Genomic DNA, 26162 nt, shown 5'->3' on the forward strand with positions numbered 1-26162 from the left:
TTAGTATCTGGAGCATCAGCATTTGTGGGATCGATTACAGGCTCAAAATGGCTAGAAACAAATAACTTTCTTCTGAAACTCGCCAGTCTATTCTTGTTCTGAGAAATGAAGGTGAGAAAATGCCAAGAAACTGAAGATCTCGTACAATGCTGTGTACTACTCCCTTCACAGAACAGAGCAAACTGACTCTAACCAGAATAGAAAGAGGAGTGGGAGGCCCCGGTGCACAACTGAGCAAGAGGACAAGTACATTAGAGTGTCTAGTTTGAGAAACAAATGCCTCACAAATCCTCAACTGGCAGCTCCATTAAATAGTACCCGCAAAACACCTTAGAAAGCGCTGTCCATTTTGTTGTATTAGGCTTTGAAACAACATCCACAAGGACTATATTTTACACTCAATTTCAACCTGTTGTTGAACCTCTTTCTTCAACTAGATCAATCACAGTGAGGTGAGTTTTAAAAGCACAATACTGTTTTGATGTTAAGTATTTGATGTGAATTTCAATTGTATTTGCATTGATGTCAGAGTGGTTAGAGGGACAATAGAGCCCTGAGTACCAGGCCACGTGGAATTTTACTGCTGTCATGACTCATAAGTGCCGGTTTTGGTGGTAATATGGTCACTGCAACAGCCCTACCAGTAACGCAAAGCACTGCTTTTTAAATGGAAAAATCTTTCTTTAGGGCCAAATTTGAGCAAATTCTAAAATTGCGATTAATCACGATTAATAATGCCATTAACCCGATTCATTATTTTAATCGTTTGACAGCCCTACTTAATACATCAGTGAATCTGGATAATGTCACTCTAAATCCACATTGAGATGCACAGTAACTGTGCTAAGAATCAGTGTGCTTCCCTCACCTTCTCTCCTCCCACCAGGAAGAGGTCGACGGCGACCATATTGATGCAGAGTTTCTGACAGAGGACCCGGAGCACCTCCCTGATGGTGGCTCCCGGCCGCAGAGTCACAGAGGAGCACGAGCCATCCGGCAAGGTCACATTGCAGTGCTTGGCGGAGGACAACCTGTCCCACACCGGCACTGAGTGACGGTTGTCCCCCTACACAGGACAAAGCATAGTCAGAGATAGAACTCAATAGAAGCAAGAGAGAGGACCAAGAGTTAAAAACAGCAACAATGTCTCTATGTCTTGTATTGTATGTAGTGTTAAATGTTCGTCCTATCTGCAAACCAAAATTCCCTATGGGGTAAAAAAACTATGTTGAACGTCTGAACCTTGAAATGAACCCCCATTAACTTTTTATGGCTGGGGGCAGTATTGAGTAGCTTGGATGAATAAGGTGCCCAGAGTAAACTGCCTGCTACTCAGGCCCAGAAGCTAAGATATGCATATTATTAGTATATTTGGATAGAAAACATTCTGAAGTTTCTAAAACTGTTTGAATGATGTCTGTGAGTATAACAGAACTCATATGGCAGGCAAAAACCTGAGAAGAAATCCAACCAGGAAGTGGGAAATCTGAGGTTTGTAGGTTTGCCTATCCAATATACAGTGTCTATGGGGTCATATTGCACTTCCTAAGGCTTCCACCAGATGTCAACAGTCTTTAGAACCTTGTTTAATGCTTCTACTGTGAAGGAGGGGGGAATAAGAGCTGATTGAGTCAGGGGTCTGGCATAGTTCCACGAGCTCACTCAGGCGCGCTCCCGTGAGAGTTAGCTGCGTTCCATTGCATTTCTACAGACAAAGGAATTCTCCGGTTTAAACATTATTGAAGATGTATGTTAAAAACATCCTAAAGATTGATTCTATACATCGTTTGACATGTTTCTACAAACTGTAATGGAATTTTTAGACTTTTCATCTGGCCTGCGCGTCATGTTTGGATTTTGGAACTAAACGTACGAACAAAAAGGAGGTATTTGGACATAAATTATGGACTTTATCGAACAAAACAAACATTTATTGTGGAACTGCGATTCCTGGGAGTGCATTCTGATGAAGATCATCAAAGGTAAGTGAATATTTATAATGCTATTTCTGACTTCTGTTGACTCCACAACATGGCGTGTACCTGTATGGCTTGTTTTTGTGTCTGAGCGCCATACTCAGATTATTGCATGGTGTGCTTTTTCCGTAAAGTTTTTTTGAAATCTGACACAGCGGTTGCATTAAGGAGAAGTTTATCTAAAGTTCCATGTAAAACATTTGTATCTTTTATCAATGTTTATTATGAGTATTTCTGTAAATTGATGTGGCACTCTGCAAAATCACCGGATGTTTTGGAGGCAAACATTACTGAACATAACGCGCCAATGTAAACTAAGATTTTTGGATATAAATATGAACTTTATCGAACAACACATACATGTATTGTGTAACATGAAGTCCTATGAGTGTCATCTGATGAAGATCATCAAAGGTTAGTGATTAATTTTATCTCTATTTCTGCTTTTTGTGACTCCTCTCTTTGGCTGGAAAAATGGCTGTGTTTTTCTGTGACTAGGTACTGACCTAACATAATCAGATGGTGTGCTTTCGTCGTAAAGCCTTTTTGAAATCGGACACTGTGTCACGCCCTGGCCTTAGTATTCTTTGTTTTCTTAATTATTTTAGTTAGGTCAGGGTGTGACATGGGGAATGTATGTGTTTTTTGTAGTATCTAGGGTGGTTGTAAGGTTTAGGGGGTTTATTAGAGTAGTTGGGTTTATGTTTAGTATAGTAGTCTAGCTGTGTCTATGTCAGTGTGTAATGGTCAGTGTCAGCACCATTTTGTATTTATAGCTTCACGGTCGTCTGTTTGTTGTTTTGTTTTGTTTGTTCCTTCTTTAAATAAAAAAGAAGATGTACTTTCCACGCGCTGCGCCTTGGTCCTCTCTCAGTCCCTTTGACGATCGTGACAGAATTCCCCACCAGAATCGGATCAAGCAGCGTGTGAAACAACAACAGGACCCACCTACACAGGACTATTGGAATTGGGAGGAAATTCTGGACCGCGAAGTACCAGGAGAATATAACCGCCCCAAAGCTGAGCTGGAGGCAGCGAAAGCAGAGAGGCGGAGATATGAGGAGGCAGCACGGAAACAAGGCTGGAAGCCCGTAAGTCAAACCCAAAAATTTCTTGGGGGGGGGCTCTCGGGTAGTTTAGTTGGGTCAGTCGGGAGACGTGAGCCAACTCCTTCTGTTTACCGTAAGGAGCCGGTGAGGGCGGATTTGGAGGAGAGTGACGCAGAGACAGTAAAGGAGTTAATGGAGAAATTGGAGGAGAGAGTTATGAGGGATGTATTGGTTTGGTGCATGAGGCACGGCATCCGTCCGAATGAACGTGTTGGTGACTTAATGTCACCGGGAACAGTTCTCCAGACTGTCCTGAAGAGCGTGCTAGCCGTCTGGTTAAGACAGTGCCTACAGCACGCACAAAGCCTCCTGTGCGTCTCCAGAGTCCTGTGCGTACTGTTACTGTTCCTCGCACTAGCCCTGTGGTGCGTGTTCCCAGCCCAGTACCACCAGTGCTGACACCACGCACCAAGCTTCCTGTGTGTCAACAGAGCCCTGTTCCTCCTCCACGCACTAACCCTGTGGTGCGTGTCTCCAGCCCATTACCACCAGTGCCTACACCACGCACCAGGCTTCCAGTGTGTCTCCAGAGCCCTGTTCCTCCTCCACGCACTCTCCCTGTGGTGTGTGTATCCAGCCCAGTGCCTCCAGTTCCGGCACCACGCACCAAGCCTCCTGTGCGTCTCCAGAGCCCTGTGCGCACTGTTCCTTCTCCCCGCACTCGCCCTGAGGTGCGTGCCCTCAGCCCGGTACCTCTAGTTCCGGTACCACGCACCAGGCCTATAGTGCGCATCGAGAGTCCAGTGTGCCCTGTTGTTGTTCCCCGCACTAGCCTGAAGGTGCGTGTCCTTAGCCCGATACCTCCAGTTCCGGTACCACGCACCAGGCCTACAGTGCGTCTCAGCCGGCCAGAGTCTGCCGTCTGCCCAACGGCGCCTGAACTGTCCGTCTGCCAAGCGCCGCATGAACTGCCCGTCTGTATTGAGCCTTCAAAGCCGCCCGTCTGCCATGAGCCTGCAAAGCCGCCCGTCTGCCATGAGCCTACAGAGCCTTCCGCCAGACAGGAGCCGCTAGAGCCTTCCGCCAGACAGGAGCCGCCAGAGCCTTCCGCCAGACAGGAGCAGCCAAAGCCTCCCGCCAGACAGGATCAGTCTGAGCCATCCGTCTCCGCAGCGCCATCTGAGCCATCCGTCTCCTCAGCGCCATCTGAGCCATCCGTCTCCCCAGCGCCATCTGAGCCATCCGTCTCCTCAGCGCCATCTGAGCCATCCGTCTCCCCAGCGCCGTCTGAGCCATCCGTCTCCCCAGCGCCGTCTGAGCCATCCGTCTCCCCAGTGCCGTCTGAGCCATCCGTCTGTCCCGAGCCATTAGAGCCGCCCGTCTGTCCCGAGCCGTCAGAGCCGTTAGTCAGTCAGGAGCCGCTAGAGCCATTCGTCAGTCAGGATCTGCCAGAGCCGCCAACCAGACAGGATCTGCCAGAGCCGCCAACCAGACAGGATCTGCCAGAGCCGCCAACCAGACAGGATCTGCCAGAGCCGTCAGCCAGCCATGAGCGTCCAGAGCCGTCAGCCAGCAATGAGCGTCCAGAGCCGTCAGCCAGCCATGAGCGTCCAGAGCCGTCAGCCAGCCATGAGCTACCCCTCAGCCCAGAGCTGCCATTAATCCTGAACTGCCCCTCAGTCCAGAGCTGTCTCTCTGTCCGGAGCTGCCCTTCAGTCCGGAGTTGCCCCTCTATCCTGAGCTATCTCTCTATCCTGACCTACCTCTCTGTCCTGAGCTATCCCTCTGTCCTGAGCTACCTCTCTGTCCTGAGCTACCTCGTCCCGGAGCTGTCCTTTATCTTGGTGTTGCCCCTTAACCTAAGTGGGTGTATAATGAGGGTGGTCATTCTGAGGGAGAGACGTAAGCTGGGATTGACTATGGTGGGGTGGGGACCTCGCCCAGAGCCTGAGCCACCACCGTGGTCAGATGCCCACCCTGACCCTCCCCTAGACTTTGTGCTGGTGCGCCCGGAGTTCGCACCTTAAGGGGGGGGTTATGTCACGCCCTGGCCTTAGTATTCTTTGTTTTCTTAATTATTTTAGTTAGGTCAGGGTGTGACATGGGGAATGTATGTGTTTTTTGTAGTATCTAGGGTGGTTGTAAGGTTTAGGGGGTTTATTAGAGTAGTTGGGTTTATGTTTAGTATAGTAGTCTAGCTGTGTCTATGTCAGTGTGTAATGGTCAGTGTCAGCACCATTTTGTATTTATAGCTTCACGGTCGTCTGTTTGTTGTTTTGTTTTGTTTGTTCCTTCTTTAAATAAAAAAGAAGATGTACTTTCCACGCGCTGCGCCTTGGTCCTCTCTCAGTCCCTTTGACGATCGTGACACACTGTGGTGGGATTAACAACAAGTTTATCTTTAAAATGGTGTAAAATACTTGTATGTTTGAGGAATTTTAATTATGAGATTTCTGTTGTTTGAATTTGGCGTCCTGCACTTTCACTGGCTGTTGTCAAGTCGATCCCGTTAACGGGATCTCAGCAGTAAGAAGTTAAGTCATATGTTTCATATAACACCTGTCATAACCATTTTGACAGCGGCATACCCAAGTCAAGAGGACTTTCTGGCAACATGCCACAAAACTAAACAGAGTCGTGATCTGTATAATGTCTGCTGCTACTACAGAGCTATCTTGGTTCAGTGTTGCCATGGTGACCTGGCCTGGCCGTGCATGCGGATGTTACCTCCATCTTGCCCGCTGAACAGGAAGTGGCCAGCTCCAGACTGGCACCTGAGGACAAGGAGCCTTGTGATTCCCTCCGACCGTTGCTGCTCCAGGAATCTACCCAACACAGGAAGGCCAGGGAGGTCAGAGGTCACAGTTAGGAACTCATTAACTCAGTATTGCGATATTTTTTCCATGCAAAAAAGGAGAACAAGAAGCAGACATAACTATTTGTTTCTTTAAAAACCTACTGTATGTACAATATTGTGTGCTATAGCTCGGGAAATAAATACATGTGACTCTGGATGACAACATAATGACGTTTGTTTCCAACATTAGGTCTGTTTACCTTTGTGGGTTTTTTTCGGCTGCCACGATACAAACTAGTAGCACGATACTGGTATCATCCCATCCCTACTTACTATCCATGCATCATCACAACACAGCAACACATAAAAGACAAGCTACTATCCATGCATCATCACAACACATCTACACATAAGACAAGCGACTATCCATGCATCATCACAACATAACTACACATAAAAGACAAGCATCATCACAACACAACTACACATAAAAGATAAGCTACTATCAAGGGAAAACATTTGTGTAACATCGCCAATGACATAAATCAGATGAAGCTCAAAACACCATTTGAAATGCCGCTTCAGAAGTTCACCTTTCATCATAACAAATTTATAGCATGCAGTGCAGTGCTGTGTATTGCCTGACCAAAGAACATAATGCATGCCAGAAAGCTTCATGTCAATATTGAAACCATACACAAGAAGTTCCCTCACAGGGAAAAAACATTATTTGAATTGAATACATAAGATTAACTCCTTGTGACATTCTATGACTGAGAATTGCTGACCGAGGTTGATTTCGCCAATGTCCTTTTTCTTGGGTCCCTTTCCGAAGCTCCGGTTCCGGGACCAAGAAAAGAAGGTGCCCCGTTTCTTATGCTCATCATGCTCGTCTCCGGGGTCCTCATTAAGTGACCTTCCTGATCTCTGCTTCCTGGCCTCCTATTGGTCAACAAAACAACTAGTTCAAACAACATGTCTAACACCTGGGTTGTATACATTTGTGCACAACGTAGCAAACCGTTTTGCTATTGAAAACATTTAGAAACAAAAAGAAATTGCAGTGGAAAATTAGTTTCTTATTGGACAAGTTCAGGTAGTCCCTTTTGGTCTGTTTTCTTCCATTTGGTATCTAGTGAATATGACCATGATGTTTTGAAGGTTAACAAACACCTATACTGGCTACAACATAAAATGTGCATCCCACAGGCGAATGACACAAACATCTGTGATGGTTACTAAGACAATAGCAGATACTATTTTGGCTGTTAAGGTTACTTTAGTACAAGGCGGGTACCTTTATGGGCGTGGAGAGGGAGAGAGAGGAGCTGGCGCTGTGCTTGGAGGGGGCGGGGCTACAGGGGATCTGGTAGGGGTCAGGTAAAGGTCGTCCCTCCACCTCGGCCAGCATGCACTCCTGATACAGGCCAGACTTGAGGAACCTGGAGTAGCTGTCAAACTTCATCAGGTTGAAGATCTACAGACAAAATTGGGGGGGAAAAGGGTCTGGTGTTATGAAGGGTCACAATCAGTTATGACATGTGTTATGACATATGTGGTAATAGCAATGATTAAGTCATGTTTGTAACAACATTGGACAGATCTACACTGACGTTGTACAGGCCTGTGAGTTTGTGGGGGGGGGTGTATGCCAGTTTGTGTTTGACCTTGGTAAAGCACAAGAGCCATTTTGGAAACAGGCAGATGACACTGAATAATAAAAATTGTTCCAGCAGTGCTGCCCCGGCAGTTGACACTGTGCTACTCCCAGCCTTATGTGTGTGTGTGTGTGTGTATAAGGGAGGGTTGACAATAAAGTATATTATTATTTATTCAACAACATAACATAGAGTAGTAGGCAGTTGGTCCTCTCACTTGTAACTGCTGAGCCTTGAACATGTTTGGACATGGGGAGGTGAGGACGTCGTCGGCCAGTTGGGCCTGACTGTCGATGTTGACCGGAGTAGTGGCTTTACTGGACAGGAAGCTGTTGTAGATCTCCCCTGCCCTCTGGGATAGCTGGAGAGGAGAGGAAGATGTTTTAAAAACACACACACAACTATGACATAACCTAGTCCGTTGTTATGAAGGGGACTGATTCTGGTGTTTTACACACAGATCCTCACTCAGCCACACAAGGTGCTGCACAACCAGCACTTCTAAAGGCATCAAGGAATTGTCTGTCGAGACACACAGACATGTCCAGTATATTGAGGGATCTTTTTTAATCAATCCATGACATCCAAAGCCTATGGACTAGATAGGAAAGTATGGTTTGGTCTTGGTGATGTGTACGAGGAAGAACCTTACCTGCTTTTTGTCCGTTGCGGGTATATGACTGAAGTATTCACAGCCCTGCCAGAACAAGATATTCTCCTCACTGAATTCCTTCTTGAGGAATTCCTGTGGAGACACAAACAACAGCTTTATCATACCTGCAGTAAGCCTGGAGTGTTCGGATCCAGTGTTGATTGGCTATTGATGGATTCTGGATTCTAACGCCTAAACTTGAAATAGAGTTAATTATCAGGTATTCTATTGAAATATTGAGTGCTATGGTTTAGAGGGTCTACACCAGAAGTGGATGGTTATCTGTAGGAGGAAGGTATATGGTGGGTGTAATTAAGCTTGGAATGTGCTGAGTGCAGGGAAAACGATCATATGTGGCAGGCATTGATAAGGTGAGAGAGTCATGGATTAGTGATGAAGGGGGTCGAGGTCAGGTCAGGTCACGTTAAGGGAGAAGGAAAAGTTTATTGCCTGTATCACTTCGTTTCCTGCCTAGCAATAAAGATACAATGTTTAGCGAGAAGGAGGAGACTCCATCCAAAGTGGGATACATATACCACCACTATTGTAAACATGTTTTTGTCGGTTCAGCTGCTCGATCCTTTGTGAAGAATAAACTTGGTTTAAGCTTTCATAGTGTCCGTCGAGTTCTTACTCTGATAATTAGAACCTAACACTATATAGTTAACTATTGCTTCTATTCCATAAGAAGAGAATGGTTTAACGCCTTCAAACTCAACTCTGGACCTCGAAGTCAGTTCCACTGCGTTTTTTCATTGTTGCCCTCTAATCAGGGACCGATTTAGACCTGGGACACCAGGTGGGGGAAATGAATTATCAGGTAGAACAAAAAACCAGCAGGCACCGGACCTCGTAAGGTAAGAGTTGAATACCCCTGTATGTCTGAGGTAGCTTCACATTGATTTCATCCAACAGAATGGAGAATGAGAGAGATAACTGTAACATCACGTAACATGCAAACTAAAACATAATTTTGGACGTCTGAGGTAGACGAGTATAGATTTCATCTAACAGAATGGAGAATGAGAGGGTTTCAGATCACATAACTAAACTAACAGTGAACTAAAATGATGTGAACTATAATTAAATTAAATTTCCCAGAGTTCTTTACTATACATACTGAGAAGTAGCGGACGCCAATGGGGTCCTGGAGCAGGCGCTCGAAGCAGGCGGCCCAGCTGGCCACCCGGCGCTCTGACAGCCTCCTGTGGCTGCCGGCGCCGGGCAGACTGCCGTTGCTGTTCAGACTGCTCTGGCTGCAGCAGCCCTGGAGCTGCACACCACCACCATGGTCTGGAGAGAGGGAAATGGTAGGGAAAGTGGTTAGGGGACAACGGGGGTAGGGACCAGAACTGTTCTGACAGTGACTGTTCTGACAACAACAGCCTTAATACTGCACCATAGTCTACAGCAGAGAAAAGTTAATTCAGGGACACAATTCTAAGCTAGTTCAAAGAGAGGGGAGAAAATGCTATTAGTCCAAAACCACTAAAAAGAAGGGAATAGCTTGGGAACTGTGGAATCTAGAGAAAGAGGCCTATTTAAACAAGTACTTCCAAGGACTCACAGTTATTGCCTGCTATCATGGTGGCAGATGCCCATTTCAAAGTCCCACCAACCAGACAGCAAAATAACAAAAACACAAAAAGGAAGACAGTAAGGTCTGTTACCAAAATGCTCTTGAATGGTCAACGTCAGGCAAGAGAAGTGTTCACAATCTGCCAATGCTTACGGAATTGAGGAATTTTAAGCCTCTGTCGGGAGCTTTCTGAAAACACTACACAGATTAATCCATAGCCTCCAGCACCAGGGTATCTGATCACTGATAAGCATGCACAAGCACGGGACAAATAATAATTAGATGTAGCCTCTAAATGCTATTGCAAATATTACATGACAACTTGGACACTGAATCATGACTGTTCGTGACTGACTACTTTACAATGTCGTGAGTAATGCCTCGGGATACAGTCTAACTATAGAAGCTCATGCCTTTGTTAGCCAACTCGCCCAGCTGAATCAGTAGGTGTCAGCAGAGCTGTAAAGGCATAAAACAAGCTGGTTTTTACAAGCCCTCACATCTCCCATTAAAAGACGCAAGAGATGTATTCCATTTTCTATTACACCAATCAATTTGTCCCAGACATTTGTTTATATTTTAATTTCAAAGCTCTGCCAATTGACCTCAGTGACGTGATATTTGGTTTGGAGTTGACATGATATTTGGTTAGGAGTTAGCCGTATTAGATTTGATGGTTTGGAATCTTGACTTTGCCAGCAGAGAGCAAATATGGGGCCTGTGTTGCTTTGTTAATGAGATGGTTTTCAGGATAAATAGCATAGAGTTTCTTCGCCACATGCTCATTGAAAGAGCTAAGCAGCTACTCCAAAACCACAGCTCCATTGAACATGGCGTTCAGCAAACATTATTAAACGTCTGTGAAAGGGGGAACCGACAGCAAACACCCAAGGCCAAACCCTATCCTAAAACAGTGTTTCCCAACTCCATTCCTCCAGTGTCCCGAACTTCACACATTTTTGTTGCAGCCCCAGACAAGCACACCTGATTCAACTAATCATCGATCCCTCAATAAGTGGAATCAGGTGAGTTTGTCTGGGGCTACAACAAACATGTGTGCTGGTTGGAATATTCGAGGAGTTGGGAAACCCTGTCCTAAAACCACTGCACAAGAGCCTTTTGTTGAGATAAGTAAATAAATAGGTTGACATCATATTCTGCAAGCCTGTTAAATCCAATAACCACAGAGTTGCGTGTTGTGGAGAGCTTAATAAACACACAATAAAAAGCAAACATACAGGAAACGGAGAAAGACGCATTCAAGACAAAGGCACACAAAAAGTGACTATTATTGTTCAACAAAAATGTCCATGGAGGGACAAAACACCCCATTTGGCCCATGCTTGTTTTGGAACACTTTCATTGAACTCAACTTAAAGCTTATTACTTAGCCTAGTACATACAGGTGCAGGAAACAAACATATGTGCTGTGTTCTGTCATCCCAGATAAAGTGAATGTAAGAACAAGTGTAATGAAAAGAGAAATGTACTCACCACCTTCTGAGGAAGCAGCCGACTGTAAGACAACAAAGAGAGACATGAGTGAGAAGATGCCGTCATGACCTCCTCCTGCTCTGAGGCAAGGAACCACTGGAGCCTGAGCACAGAATGTCTCTCCAGGCATCCCACTAGTGTGTGTGTGTGTGTGTGTGTGTGTGTGTGTGTGTGTGTGTGTGTGTGTGTGTGTGTGTGTGTGTGTGTGTGTGTGTGTGTGTGTGTGTGTGTGTGTGTGTGTGTGTGTGTGTGTGTGTGTGTGGCTATTAATGTGAAATGTGGGTGGATCCAGCCCAGGGCCTCTGCACACACACACACAGCTGTTCACACCTCAAGAATGAGTCCCACTTCTCACCACACACACACTCACTACCCATGACTCACACGCTTTGGACACACAAAAACACACTCAGAACACATTCGGAGATGCACACTCTCTCTCTCTCTCACACACACACACACACACACACACACACACACACACACACACACACACACACACACACACACACACACACACACACACACACACACACACACACACACAAAAGCCAAGTGGCATGTTCCCTCTCACTGGTGTCGTGGTCAGACTAGAAGTCATCATGAGGAGCCACTTAAGCGGCCCTTGCTTGCACTAATAAGCCACTTTTCACATGCTAATTCAGGGGCTGAGTGGGCAATGAAAGTCTATACAAGACTAAAGGCCACAGAGTGATCAGCAATTCTGACAAGCATCTTCGGAAAGACAAAAAAATTATAATCACAAAGCCCAGGTGTAATCATTATGCCGATTCTGTTGCAAAACGTTTTGTCTGTTTACTCCAAACAGAAAATGCAAACAAGAGTTTCTATTGGACAAATTCAAGTAGGTTTGTTTCCGTTTGGTTCTTAAACGGTAAACGGTTTCCGTAATGAATACACACTCCTGGAATTTCATTGCTGGCATATTTATTAGTGAAATGGTCTCTTCTCTTCACAAGAATAGGTTGATTTTATGCAGCAGCTACAAATGTTTACTTAGCAAACAATTTGAAGACATTGCTGGTGAGAGAATGGCAGAAAACCAGGGATATCTGTTAACATTGGTTTAGTAAGGCTAAAATAAAGGTTTACAGCTGAAAGGCAAATATTTTCAAATGCAGCAGGAAATGCAGAGGAAGAGGAAGAGGAAATTAGGAAATGAGTAGAGCATCATTCAGCTTTGTCCAAGAACACACTATTAATCAGTGTGTTGGAGGATTCATTTAGAAAGAGAGTATGATTCCCTATGAGGTTATGAGACGCCACTTCAGTGTAAACATGCTGGTAGATACAGTCACCTCCAAGATTATTGGCACCCTTGGTAAAGATGAGCAAAAAAGACTCGATATAATAAATAATACAAATACTGAGCTGTATTGTATGCTCAAAACAATTGAGAAATGGAATATTTTATAATAATACAATTGCTCAGTGGAAGAGATTTTGTTTAAAAAGTAATTTCAAAATATTTCTAAAAGGGATAACGATACAGCCTTTTTCTAAAATGTAAAAATTTGATTGGAGAACACATTTGGAGGGATCTTTGACCATTCCTCCATACATAATATTTCCAGATCCTTGATATCCTTTGTCTGCTCTTATTGACTGCCCTCTTCAATTCAAACCAGAGGTTTACAATGGGGTTCAAGTCTGGAGACTGCGACGGCCATTGCAAAATGTTGATTTTGTTGTCAATTAAACATTTCTTTGTGAATTTTGATTAGTACTTGGGGTTATTGTCTTGCTGGCCAAGTTTCAGCCTCCTGCCAGAGGCAACCAAGTTTTTGGCTAAATTGTCCTGTTACTTGACCTTAAGGGCCCCAGGACCAGTGGAAGCAAATAGCCCCATAACATCAAAGATCCACTACCATATTTTACCGTAGGTACGAGGTACTTTTCTGTCCACTGGATATGTCTACACAAGGCACTTCCAACCAGGCTAATGCTTGAGATAAATCATATAGATGGCGCCGGAAGAAATGGCAGCCTTTTTACGGGCGCCTAACCAATTGTGCTATTATGTGTTTTTTGTCACGTTATTTGTAACTTATTTTGTACATAATGTTTCTGCAACCGTATCTTACGGCAAAAAAGAGCTTCTGGATATCAGGACAGCGATCACTCACCTCGGATTAGAAAAATATTTTTTCTTCAACAAGCAGGACGCACAGGATGTACTTCAGACACCCGGCAAGGCCGAAATCCCCGTCATTGGCAAGCGACAGAGACGCAGGTATAGAGGACACAGGGCGGGGTCCCTCGTAAGGATCCGCTGACGGCGAGTGGGAAATCTGTCCTTACCATCAATATTACTTGCCAACGTACAATATTTGGCCAATAAATTAGACGAGGTACGATCACGAATACCCTACCAACGGGACATCAAAAACTGTAATATCTTATGTTTCACCGAATCGTGGCTGAATGACGACATGGAAAACATTCAGCTGGCGGGATATACGCAGCACCGTCTAGATAGAACAGCACACTCCAGTAAGACGGGGGGGGTGGGGGGGTCTGTGTATATTTGGAAACAACAGCTGGTGCACGAAATCTAAGGAAGTCTCTAGATTTTGCTTGCGTATGTTATGATAAGCTGTCGACCACACTATTTGCCAAGAGAGTTTTCATCTATTTTTTTGTGGATGTTGATTTACCACCACAGATAGATGCTGGCACTAAGACCGCACTCAGTCAGCTGTATAAGGAAATAAGCAAACAGGAAACCACTTACCCAGTTGCGGCGCTCCTAGTGGCCGGGGACTTTAATGCAGGGAAACTTAAATCAGTTTTACCTAATTTATATTAGCATGTTAAATGCGCAACCAGAGGGGAAAAAATCTAGATCACCTGTACTCCACACAGAGACGCGAACAAAGCTCTCCCTCGCCCAAACATTTGGCAAATCTGATCATAATTCTATCCTCCTGATTCCTGCATACAAGCAAAAATTAAAGCAGGAAGCACCAATGACTCGGTCTATAAAAAAGTGGTCAGATGAAGCAGATGCTAAACTACAGGACTGTTTTGCTAGCACAGACTGGAATATGTTCCAGGATTCCTCCGATGGCATTGAGGAGTACACCACATCAGTCACTGGCTTTATCAAAAAGTGCATCGAGGACGTCATCCCCACAGTGACTGTACGTACATACCAAAACCAAAAGCCATGGATTACAGGCAACATTCGCACTGAGCTAAAGGGTAAAGTAGTCCCGTGTAGCTCAGTTGGTAGAGCATGGCGCTTGCAACGCCAGGGTTGTGGGTTCATTTCCCACGGGGGGACCAGGATGAATATGTATGAACTTTCCAATTTGTAAGTCGCTCTGGATAAGAGCGTCTGCTAAATGACTTAAATGTAATGTAAATGTAAAGCTGCCACTTTCAAGGTGCGGGACTCTAACCCGGAAGCTTATAAGAAATCCTGCTATGCCCTCCGACAAACCATCAAACAGGCAACCCGCCAATACAGGACTAAGATTGAATTGTACTACACCGGCTCCGACGCACGTTGGATGTGGCAGAGCCTGCAAACTATTACAGACTACAAAGGCAAGCACAGCCGCGAGCTGCCCAGTGACACGAGCCTACCAGACGAGCTAAATCACTTCTATGCTCGCTTCGAAGCAAGCAACACTGAGGCATGCATAAGAGCATCAACTGTTCCGAACTACTGTGTGATCACGCTCTCCGTAGCCAATGTGAGTAAGACCTTTAAATTCTTATGGCTGCAGGGGCAGTATTGAGTAGCTTGGATGAAAGGTGCACAGAGGTGCCCAGAGTAAACGGCCTGCTCCTCAGTCATAGTTGCTAATATATGCATATTATTATTAGTATTGGATAGAAAACACTCTGAAGTTTCTAAAACTGTTTGAATTATGTCTGTGAGTATAACAGAACTCATATGGCATGCAAAAACCTGAGAAGAAATCCAAACAGGAAGTGGGAATTCTGAGGCTGGTCGACTTTCAACCAAGATCCTATTGAAATCACAGCGAGATATGGATGAGTTTGCACTTCCTACGGCTTCCACTAGATGTCAACAGTCTGTAGAACCTTGTCTGATGCCTCTACTGTGAAGGGGGGCCGAATGAGAGGGGAATTAGTCAGGTCTGCCATGACCTGACCAGGCTTTGACCATGCGCGTTCACATGAGAGGGAGCTCTGTTCCATCGCTCATCTGAAGTCAATGTAATTATTCAAGATTTATGTTAAAAACATTCTAAAGATTGATTCAATACATCGTTTGACATGTTTCTACTGACTGTTACGGAACTTTTGGACATTTCGTCAGCTTTTAGTGAACGCGCTTCCTGACGTTGGATTTGTTTACCAAACACGCTACAAAAATAGCTATTTGGACATAAATTATGGACATTACCGAACAAAACAAACATTTCTTGTGGAAGTGGGAGTCCTGGGAGTGCATTCCGACGAAGATCAGCAAAGGTAAGTGAAGATTTATAATGCTTTTTATGAGTTTTGTTGACTGCACAATTTGGCGGGTAACTGTATGGCTTGCTTTTGTGGCTGAACGCTGTTTTCAGATTATTGAATATTGTGTTTTGCCGTAAAGCTTTTTGAAATCTGACACAGCGGTTGCATTAAGAACAAGTGTATCTTTAATTCTATGTAAAACATGTATCTTTCATCAAAGTTTATGATGAGTATTTCTGTTATTTGACGTGGCTCTCTGCAATTTCTCTGGATATTTTGGAGGCATTTCTGAACATGGCGCCAATGTAAACTGAGGTTTTTGGATATAAATATGAACTTATTCGAACAAGACATATATGTATTGTGTAACATGAAGTCCTATGAATGTCATCTGATGAAGATCATCAAAGGTTAGTGATTAATTTTATCTCTATTTGTGCTTTTTGTGACTCCTCTCTTTGGCTGAAAAAATGTCTGAATTTTTCTGTGAGTTGGTGGTGACCGAACATAATAGTTTGTGGTGCTTTCGCTGAAAAGCCTATTTGAAATCGGACACGTTGGTGGGATTAACAACAAGATTACCTTTAAAATGGTATAAGATACATGTATGTTTGAGGAATTTTAATTATGAGATTTCTGTTGTTTGAATTTAAGCCCTGCACTGTCACTGGCTGTTGTCATATCATCCCGTTAACGGGATTGCAGCCATAAGAAGTTTTAAACAGGTCACCATTCACAAGGCCGCTAGGATGTGTGCTCAAAGCATGTGCTGACCAACTGGCAGGTGTCTTCACTGACACGTCCCTGATTGAGTCTGTAATACCAACATGCTTCAAGCAGACCACCATAGTCCCTGTGCCCAAGAACACTAAGGTAACCTGCCTAAATGACTACGGACCCATAGCACTCAAGTCCGTAGCCATGAAGTGCTTTGAAAGGATGGTAATGGCACACATTAACATCATTATCCGGGAATCCCTAGACCCACTCTAATTTGCATACCGCTCAAACAGATCCACAGATGATGCAATCTCTATTGCACTCCACACTGCCCTTTCCCACTTGGACAAAAGGAACACCACGTGAAAATGCTGTTCATTGACTACAGCTTAGCGTTCAACCCCATAGTGCCCTCAAAGCTCATCACTAAGCTAAGGATCCTGGGACTAAACACCTCCCTCTGCAACTGGATCCTGAACTTCCTAATGGGCCGCCCCCAGGTGGTGAGGGTAGGTAGCAACACATCTGCCACGCTGCTCCTCAACACTGGAGCCCCTCAGGGGTGTGTGCTCAGTCCCCTCCTGTACTCCCTGTTCACTCATGACTGCATGGCCAGGCATGATTCCAACACCATCATTAGTTTGCAGACGACACAACAGTGGTAGGCCTGATCACCGACAATGATGAGACAACCTATAGGAAGGAGGTCAGAGACCTGGCCGGATAGTGCCAGAATAACAACCTATCCCTCAACATAATCAAGACAAAGGAGATGATTGTGGACTACAGGAAAAGGAGGACCGAGCACAACTCCATTCTCATCGACGGGGCTGTAGTGGAGCAAGTTGAGAGCTTCAGCTTTTACCCCAAGCCATAAGACTCCTGAACAGGTAATCAAACGGCTACCCATTGTGACCATATTTAAACCTTGCCTCAGGGGTTTCCCTCTCTCACAGAGGCGAAACAAGGGGCAGTCCCAAGAACCACAACCACAAGGCTGCTGAACCAACCTCATACAGACGGGTCCTAAAAGCCACCTCTTGTGTGGTGGCTAGAACACATACAGCCAGGAGTCAAAGGGAGAGAAGATGAAGGGGTCAATAGAAAACAGAGAGGGGGGATGGAGAGAGCACCCACTCAACTTTTGCTTCAGTAGATCTGTCAGTTAAAAGTACTAAAAGCACCACCTTTAAATACAGAGTAGTCGCCATTAACCACATTTTATTCTAAACTACAGACAGCCATCATCTATGATATGACACACGTCTTGGTTAGTTTATAACTCATAAAAAGTCCCTACTGAAACCATGCAATTGGGTCATTCTACGAAAGTGGTTGCTTTCCAGTCCACCGCCTTAACCACGAGGAAAAACACTTAAAAACGTCAGATAATAACACAAAATATATGCTTTTGTTTTAATTTAAGTGTTTTTGTGTTAATAAAACTAAGACAGTTGTATTGTAAAAAAAAAAATGTTTTATATATCCTAGCTTGTCCCTCGGGTCAGGAGTCGTGGTTAAGTGACATATTTAGAATTGAAAATATATATTTTTTACACACTTTAAATGTCATAATACAAAGGAAATTATTATAGTTATTTAGTGGATTACTTAAACTAAAATATGAACTAAATATTATAAATAATTTACAGGGAATACCTCTCAATTTCATGTCCCTCATGGTACCTCATTATAAAAACCACCATAAAAAAACATGCAACATGCTGGCCAGCTTCTTACTGGGTCAAAGGTTCTTCGGAGGTGGGGCTGTTTTGAAAAGCACATGGTGAGTTTGCAATCTCTCTTCTATTAGCAATTTGATGATTCATTTGGCAATTTCATGTGAAGCCTTAAGATGTGTCACCGGTGTTCCACAGTTTACAGTAAAGGGAAAAGGGAATTTGATAAAAATAATTGTGGTTTGAGCTACTATGGCCGCCATCTTTTCATTATCATGAAACTTTTCTGTCTTTGATTATATATTCAAATTAAATAGTCAAATTATATTCTGAAACGCTACAGGTATTTTTTTAATATGTTGTAAAAATAGCAAAATACATTAGGCAGTCATGTATGTTAATTTACATTTTTAAGGGGTTGACTATTATCTGACTAAGTATTATTACTTTTTTAAACATAAAAAGCTGGTCAAAATGACACAATTTTCCTAGAACTACCCTGTTATACAGATGAGTGTTGGGAAGCCTAGCGGTTAAGCGCATTGGGCCAGCAACTGAAAAGTTGCTGGTTTGAATCCCCAAGCCGACTAGGTAAAAAATATGCCGTTGTGCCCTTGAGCAAGGCACTTAACCCTAATTTTTCCTGTAAGTCGCTCTGGATAAGAGCGTCTGCTAAATGACTCAAATGTCAACACAAAATCCGTCGCTAGAGTAGAAGCCTAGCCAAATACCGTATAGTCCTAGTAGTAGTATGACATTTCAAGGCCTTGTGTTGTGTTACATTGATGGGAAAAACAGTTGAGATGCCAGCCATATCCTGTTCTCTAGGATGATGGACTTACCAACCAATCTTTCATTCATGTTGCCTCATAGGAGAGCATAATACAGTACATCTCATCATGACACATCGCGGATCATAGCCAACCAAGTACCTTCCCTCCTAAATCACTATCTGTCATATGAGAAACATTTCTGATGAACGATAATTATACATGTCAGATCATGTCATGTCAGGTTGCCTTTCACATATGTAGGTAACACTTCACGACACATAATCCATAAAAAAATAGCAATTTCAACACTCCTTTGATTTATCTCGCCACACCTACGAACGTTGTCACACTGTTGATTCACAAAACAGAGTGTGTGCCTGTGTCTGTGTGTGTGTGTGTATGTATGTGTGCGTGCGTCATCCGCGCGCGCGCGTGTGTGTGTGTGGTGACAGCCCATAGTGGTTGCTGGGACTACACACACACCTCTGTGTGTTTTCCAGCTCATTATTTCTTCTAACAGCAGTACACCCCTGTGAAGAGATCAAGTGATGGCTGCCCACCTCTGTTGTCTCAACTGCTCTGCTCTCGTCCTCTGTTCACACCTCCAGTGACTGGCTCTATCCATGGGTGGCACTAGGCAGCCGGGCCGTAGCTACATATGAGGACTCTGAGGTCAGGACCTCTGTGATTTTTAAAAATAAAATAAATAATTAGGAACTCAATTTATTGTTGGGTTAAAATAGTAGGTGCAATTTTGAAACTCTGTTGTTCATCAGCAGTTTCCATTATGTTGTTGTATGTCACTCAATTAATTAGCCCATGTCAGTAAAAAAAAGTTAGATTGGTAAATTTGTCTAGTTAGTCTAGCCATAGTCTAGTTAGTCTAATCATGTCCCTTAACTCCAGGGGGGCCCACGTTGATTTTGTTAGTCATCTCACTCAGATATCATATTAACATGGCATACATCATGGCAAAATGTGTCAAATTACAGGAAATTATATTTTAAAACTGCAGAAATCTCTCCCCACCCCATGGCAAAATGTGTAGAATTGTAGGAATGTAGCTATAAAACTGCAACAACAGAAAAAGTTCTGTAAAGCAAATGTATTTGTTAACTTTTATTTAATAAAATACTTTTTCTGCTAACAGATCCCTCTGTATGTATAAAATTATAGTTTTTAATCCCGGTGCTGAGTTCATGTGTAGTGGCTAATTGTATAGCTAATAGGCTATGTGTTTGTAAATTGATTGAGATGAATGAAGCAACAGCATCCAATCTGATAATGGCTTGGGTACATTTTTGATGTTCTCCAAATAGCATTTTTGAGTTTTTAAATTGCATAGAAATGTAGTAAAACATTTTACTGAAGTCCTGATGTTTTCATATAGCCCAGGTGCTGGTAGAGAACTCAAGGGGGGAACACAGATTATACACTGATTCCTAAGAGGTAATGTAGGCTACAGTCAGGTCCAACATTGTTTGTACCTTTGATAAAGATGAGAAAAAAATACTGATTTTATTGTATAAAAAAATGATGTAAAAAATATGTAAAAAATGATTTGCACCCCTAAAGATTCTTATAAATAAAATTAAACAAAATACCATCTGCATTAACATTCTACTTTTTTAAGTTAATCTCAGTTTAATTGTGGCCTTTACATGGATCCTGTTTCATTGGGGTATAAAAATGAGGTAACACACATTTGGATACAAAATGGGTACAAAAAAATTGCACAAAATGAAATACCACTTACCACTATTAGGGCAACAAATAATATGTTTAAAACCACTGGAACAGTGGTACACTTGCCTGGTATTGGAAGCAAGTGTATCTTGTCCCCACGCACAGTGAGGAAGATAGTTCGGGAGGCAAAGAAAAGCATGGTCTCATCTTTGGGTCACCAATTCTCCAAATGTACAATTAGATGTCACCATGCCAATAGGCTCTTTGGAAGGGTTGCCAAAAACAAGCTTTTATTGAGAGCAACCAATGAATGTAAACGCCTGGAGCTTGCTAAACGGCATTGGCACTTTGATTGGAACCGGTGCTAAGGGCAGATGACACGAAAATTGGTCTCTTTGGCGTCAAAAGAAGGATGCAGAATATGGAAAACAAGGGTGCCAAAACAAGGACGCCAATAATTGACACTTAGCTTTTTTAGATGTATTTGTATAACTTGTTTAACAAAATCTCTTTCTCTGAGCAATTGTATTAGTATAAAATAAAATAATGATATATTTTTTTGCATAAGATATATTGCAGTATTGGTATTATGCATTTTATACAGTCTTTATTGCTCATCTTTATCAAGCGTGCCAATAATTATGGACCTGGCTGTACATCTGATAGTGGCATCCAAATCAAATCAAATCAAGACAAGCGTATGATAGCCATGTGTAACGAACATACAGTTGAAGTCGGAAGTTTACATACACTTAGATTGGAGTCATTAAAACTCGTTTTTCAACCACTCCACAAATTTCTTGTTAACAAACTATAGTTTTGGCAAGTCGGTTAGGACATCTACTTTGTGCATGACACAAGTAATTTTTTCAACAATTGTTTGCAGACAGATTATTTCACTTATAATTCACTGTATCACAATTCCAGTGGGTCAGAAGTGTACATACACTAGGTTGACTGTGCCTTTAAACAGCTTGGAAAATTCCAGAAAATTATGTCATGGTTTTAGAAGCTTCTGATAAGCTAATTGACATCATTTGAGTCAATTGGAGGTGTACCTGTGGATCTATTTTTAGGCTTACCTTCATACTCAGTGCCTCTTTGCTTGACATCATGGGAAAATCAAAAGAAATCAGCCAAGACCTCAGAAGAAAAACTGGAGACCTCCACAAGTCTGATTCATCCTTGGGAGCAATTTCCAAACGCCAGAAGTTACCACGTTCATCTTTACAAACAATAGTAGGCAAGTATAAACACCATGGGACCACGCTGCCGTCATACCGCTCAGGAAGGAGACACGTTCTGTCTCCTAGAGATGAACGTACTTTGGTGCGAAAAGTGAAAATCAGTCCCAGAACAACAGCAAAGGACCTTGTGAAGATTCTGGAGGAAACAGATACAAAATTATCTATATCCACAGTAAAACAAGTCCTATATCATCATAACCTGAAAGGCCGCTCAGCAAGGAAGAAGCCACTGCTACAAAACCATCATAAAAAAGCCAGACTACGGTTTGCAACTGCACATGGGGACAAAGATCGTACTTTTTGGAGAAATGTCCTCTGGTCTGATGAAACAAAAATAGAACTGTTTGGTCATAATGACCATCGTTATGTTTGGAGGGAAAGGGAGGCTTGCAAGCCGAAGAATACCATCCTACCCGTGAAGCATGGGGGTGGCAGTATCATGTTGTGGGGGTGCTTTGCTGCAGGAGGGACTGGTGCACTTCACAAAATAGATGGCATCATGAGAAAGGAAATTATGTGGATATATTGAAGCAGCATCTCAAGACATCAGTCAGGAAGTTAAAGCTTGGTCGCAAATGGGTCTTCCAAATGGACAATGACCCCAAGCATATTTCCACAGTTCCACAGGCAAAATGGCTTAAGGACAACAAAGTCAAGGTATTGGAGTGGCCATCACAAAGCCCTGACCTCAATCCTATAGAAAATTTGTGGGCAGAACTGAAAAAGCGTGTGCGAGCAAGGAATGCCTATAAACCGGACTCAGTTACACCAGCTCTGTCAGGAGGAATGGGCCAAAATTCACCCAACTTATTGTGGGAAGCTTGTGGAAGGCTACCCGAAACGTTTGACACAAGTTAAACAATTTAAAGGCAATGCTACCAAATACTAATTGAGTGTATGTAATCTTCTGACCCACTGGGAATGTGATAAAAGAAACAAAAGCTTAAATAAATCATTCTCTCTACTATTATTCTGACATTTCACATTCTTAAAATAAAATGGTGATCCTAAATGAACTAAAACTGGGAATTTTTACTAGGATTAAATGTTAGGAAATTTGAAAAACTGAGTTTAAATGTATTTGGCTAAGGTGTATGTAAACTTCCGACTTCAACTGTATCCAGTGAGACAATGTACAACCACAATGATGTTAAGAGAGAAATAAAACTAAACTTTTCCAATGTAAGCATTAACATATGACAGCCACAGGCTATGCATACATTTCCAACACAAATGCAGGTTTGTCCTAAACCCTGCAGGTTTGTCCTAAACAGCACACATTCAACACTGACCCAGGTACCAAACTGTAGCTCAGCTGAGATGTAGCTCAGACCACAGACCACTGTCACCCAACTGTAACTCAGTTGGTAGAGCACGGTGCTTGTAACGCCAGCGTGGTGGGTTCGATTCCCAGGAACCCCTTAATGTAAAAATGTATGCACATGTGACTGTAAATCACTTCGGATAAAAGCGTCTGCTAAATGACGTATATTATTATTATATTAAAGACCAGAGTTGTAGAAGAAGTTAAAACTATGGCAGATCACATCCCACTTCTTCACTTGTTTAGAAGGGTTTGGGTTAAGAGCTATTCTCTTTCTTGATCACACAGAGAGAGATGCCTTTTCAACCTTCACGCAAGTTGAAGCAGTTCATCTGTCCCAAAGCACAACTGTGAAAACAAACGTTACCACAATGAATGTGATTCCCCACTCCAGATTGATGTTAGTGAGAGAGAACGCCCGACACAGCTGTTTTGAGTGGGAGGAGAGGATAGAGAAAGAGAGAGAGGAAAAGAGAGAAAAAGAACGAGAGAGAGAGTAATTACTAAAGCAGATGCTTTAACAAAAACAGGAGTCCTTTACCACCACAAGACAAAAGAATGAAACTCTCCTACGAAGTTCTCAGAAGTTTACTTACGGTGTTGAAGTACCAGGCTTTCTTGAAGGAGAGTCTCTTTTTGAGACTCATTGTTCTCGGAGTCTGGTGTATGTTAACAGGCAGACAGATATGTGTCTGAGCGCATACCTGAACACTCCCCACCAGGGGCGGAGCTTCAATGCAGCCAATAAGGGGAGCCGCCAAGAATGTTTGTCATATCAAATAAAAAAAATGGTGACAAAGAAAATAAAATGATATGGTAACACTTTACTTGACACCCGGTGTCATAACACTTCATGACAAGGTCATAACCATGTCATAATGTCATAAAAACCGACATAACTTGTTATAACCTGTCATAATATGGTCATAATACTGTCATGACCCATATATTTACACTTGTTGTGACATATATTGTGTTATTTTATGGCTGGTTATGACACCTACATAAGGGTGTCAAAACCCACATTTATTAAAATTCGTTTTTTTCTCTGCCAAGAAGTTTCCTTTCATTTGAAAGCTTGTTTCTAAAATCCTTTGTTGTTGTTGTAATGAATTCTTTACAGTCATGTTTTTTCATCATATTTTAAATAACTTGTAGAAAATATGCTTTATGACACTGTCATGAAGCATTATGACTATCCTGTTTCACTTTACTTGGACTAAGAAAATACACTTTATGAGACTGTCAAGAAGCATTATGATCATCATAATCATATAAGCCAGATAGGCCTATCACGTAAATGCCCTTATATCAAATCAAATCACATTTTATTTGTCACATGTGCCGAATACAACAGGTGTAGACTTTACAGTGAAATGCTTACTTAGAGACCACAGACCACGGCCACCCAACTGTAGCTCAGTTGGTAGAGTATGGCGCTTGTAACGCCAGCGTGGTGGGTCAGTCATCAGTCAAAAAGAGGGTGTCTTGTCCTGCTCCTGAAATCTGCTCCTGCATTAATCCCAGATTACAGCATTGGGGTAGGTGCATGTCTGACATCAATGTGTGCGCAATTACAATGATAATTTAACATGGTCAAATATATATTTTTAATATATAACATAAACATACAGTTGACACGTAGGCTTTGGTGTATGGAACGTTTTGCCTTGTGTGGTAGGTTTTGTGGGTTTTGACACTCTTATGTAGGTGTCATAACCAGCCATAAAATAACGCAATTTATGTCACAACAGATCTAAATATGTGTCATGACAGTATTTTATGACCTTATTATAACAAGTTATGTCAACTGTTATGACATATTATAATATGACCGTGTCATAACGTGTTATCGCGCTGGGTGTCCTGTAAAATGTTACCTTTTATATCTGCATTTATATAAGATATTACCTCGCATATCATTGGCGCATTCGTCCGTTGTCATGGATTCGCATAATGCATTTTAGGATCCGACCAATCTGTGACAGTCTGCTCATGTGCGTCAGATCTAGCCGGCTAGCCGGCTAAAAATCGGAGCTCTGGCTAGAATGGAACGTAGGTATAAACCTGGGTCTGAAGCACAAAGAGAAAAGGAAGGGAAAACCTGGTCACATGGGCCTTTAACACATTTATTTAGTCAAGTTGAGCAGCATGACAAGATTGAGACTAACAACAATGTCCCTGACACTGACAGTGAATCTGGTGACCGTATCAATGACAGGAGAAGCAGCTGCATGGCAGCATAAAGCGAGGAAAGGGTGCTCCGAGTCCGACAGCTAGCACCGAGAACAGGTCAGGAGGAGTATGTTGAGCAGGGGAGGAATGACAGTGTCACCGGCGAGGACCTCATTGGTAGGAATAACAACGAGGGGGTCCCCATGGGAGTGAAAGCTCCGCCACTGGTACCCACCCGAATGCTGCCACCAAGTCTGTACAAGTCGGAGAGAGCCGGAGGAATTTGAAGAGGTACCGGACCGGAGGACCTCAGTTCCCCTATACTCCTGCGCTCACTGTTGCCATGGCAACCCACATGAGCAATACAGTACATTCAGCCTCCGCAACCACAGTGCGTGAGGGATTCGGATGAAATAAAACACAACCCCCTGCTCCCTCCTCCTCGAAAAATGTCAAACCACATTGGCCTCTTTCCTATTCTTTTGTTTCCAGACACAGTTTTCTATATGCATTACCTTGAGAGGGCTTGAGTCACTGATACATTGAAACCAGATTAATTTTCAAATAAGATTTAGCATTTATCCTCATCAGGTTGCACCGTTCAGCTATAATTTGATCCACCATAACTATCAACTCCAACTACAAAAGCAATGGACCATTTCTATAACCAAGAAAACAATGTATGATTTAATGAAAATAATCCTGTCAACTATTTGACTGGTTCTACTAGCAGTTTTTCCTTTCCACAAAAGAGAAGGAAAATACGTTTCGAAACCTTTGGCATTGGAGTCGGACTGAGTCGCAGTTCTGATGTTCTTTGGCAATCTCTGGGATCTGTGTGCAAATTGCTTTGGAACCCACTCTATTTTCCCAAACATGGGTGGCCCATTCCAAG

General features: G+C 42.9%; 1 protein-coding gene across 1 annotated transcript in view; it reads right to left on the reverse strand.

Annotated features, from left to right (window-relative positions):
• Positions 1-26162, reverse strand: part of LOC120049624 (regulator of G-protein signaling 12-like) — a 54238-nt gene that overhangs the window by 12703 nt on the left and 15373 nt on the right. The window contains exons 2-9 of the mRNA XM_038995936.1: positions 11206-11227; positions 9253-9425; positions 8133-8225; positions 7698-7841; positions 7120-7299; positions 6611-6764; positions 5753-5850; positions 869-1066 (exon numbers count right to left, since the gene is read on the reverse strand). Of these exons, the coding sequence (XP_038851864.1) occupies positions 869-1066; positions 5753-5850; positions 6611-6764; positions 7120-7299; positions 7698-7841; positions 8133-8225; positions 9253-9425; positions 11206-11227 (1062 nt within the window). The remainder of the gene's footprint in view (positions 1-868; positions 1067-5752; positions 5851-6610; positions 6765-7119; positions 7300-7697; positions 7842-8132; positions 8226-9252; positions 9426-11205; positions 11228-26162) is intronic.

This window comes from Salvelinus namaycush, chromosome 6 (assembly GCF_016432855.1).
Source record: "Salvelinus namaycush isolate Seneca chromosome 6, SaNama_1.0, whole genome shotgun sequence".
NCBI classification, from domain to species: Eukaryota; Metazoa; Chordata; class Actinopteri; order Salmoniformes; family Salmonidae; genus Salvelinus; species Salvelinus namaycush.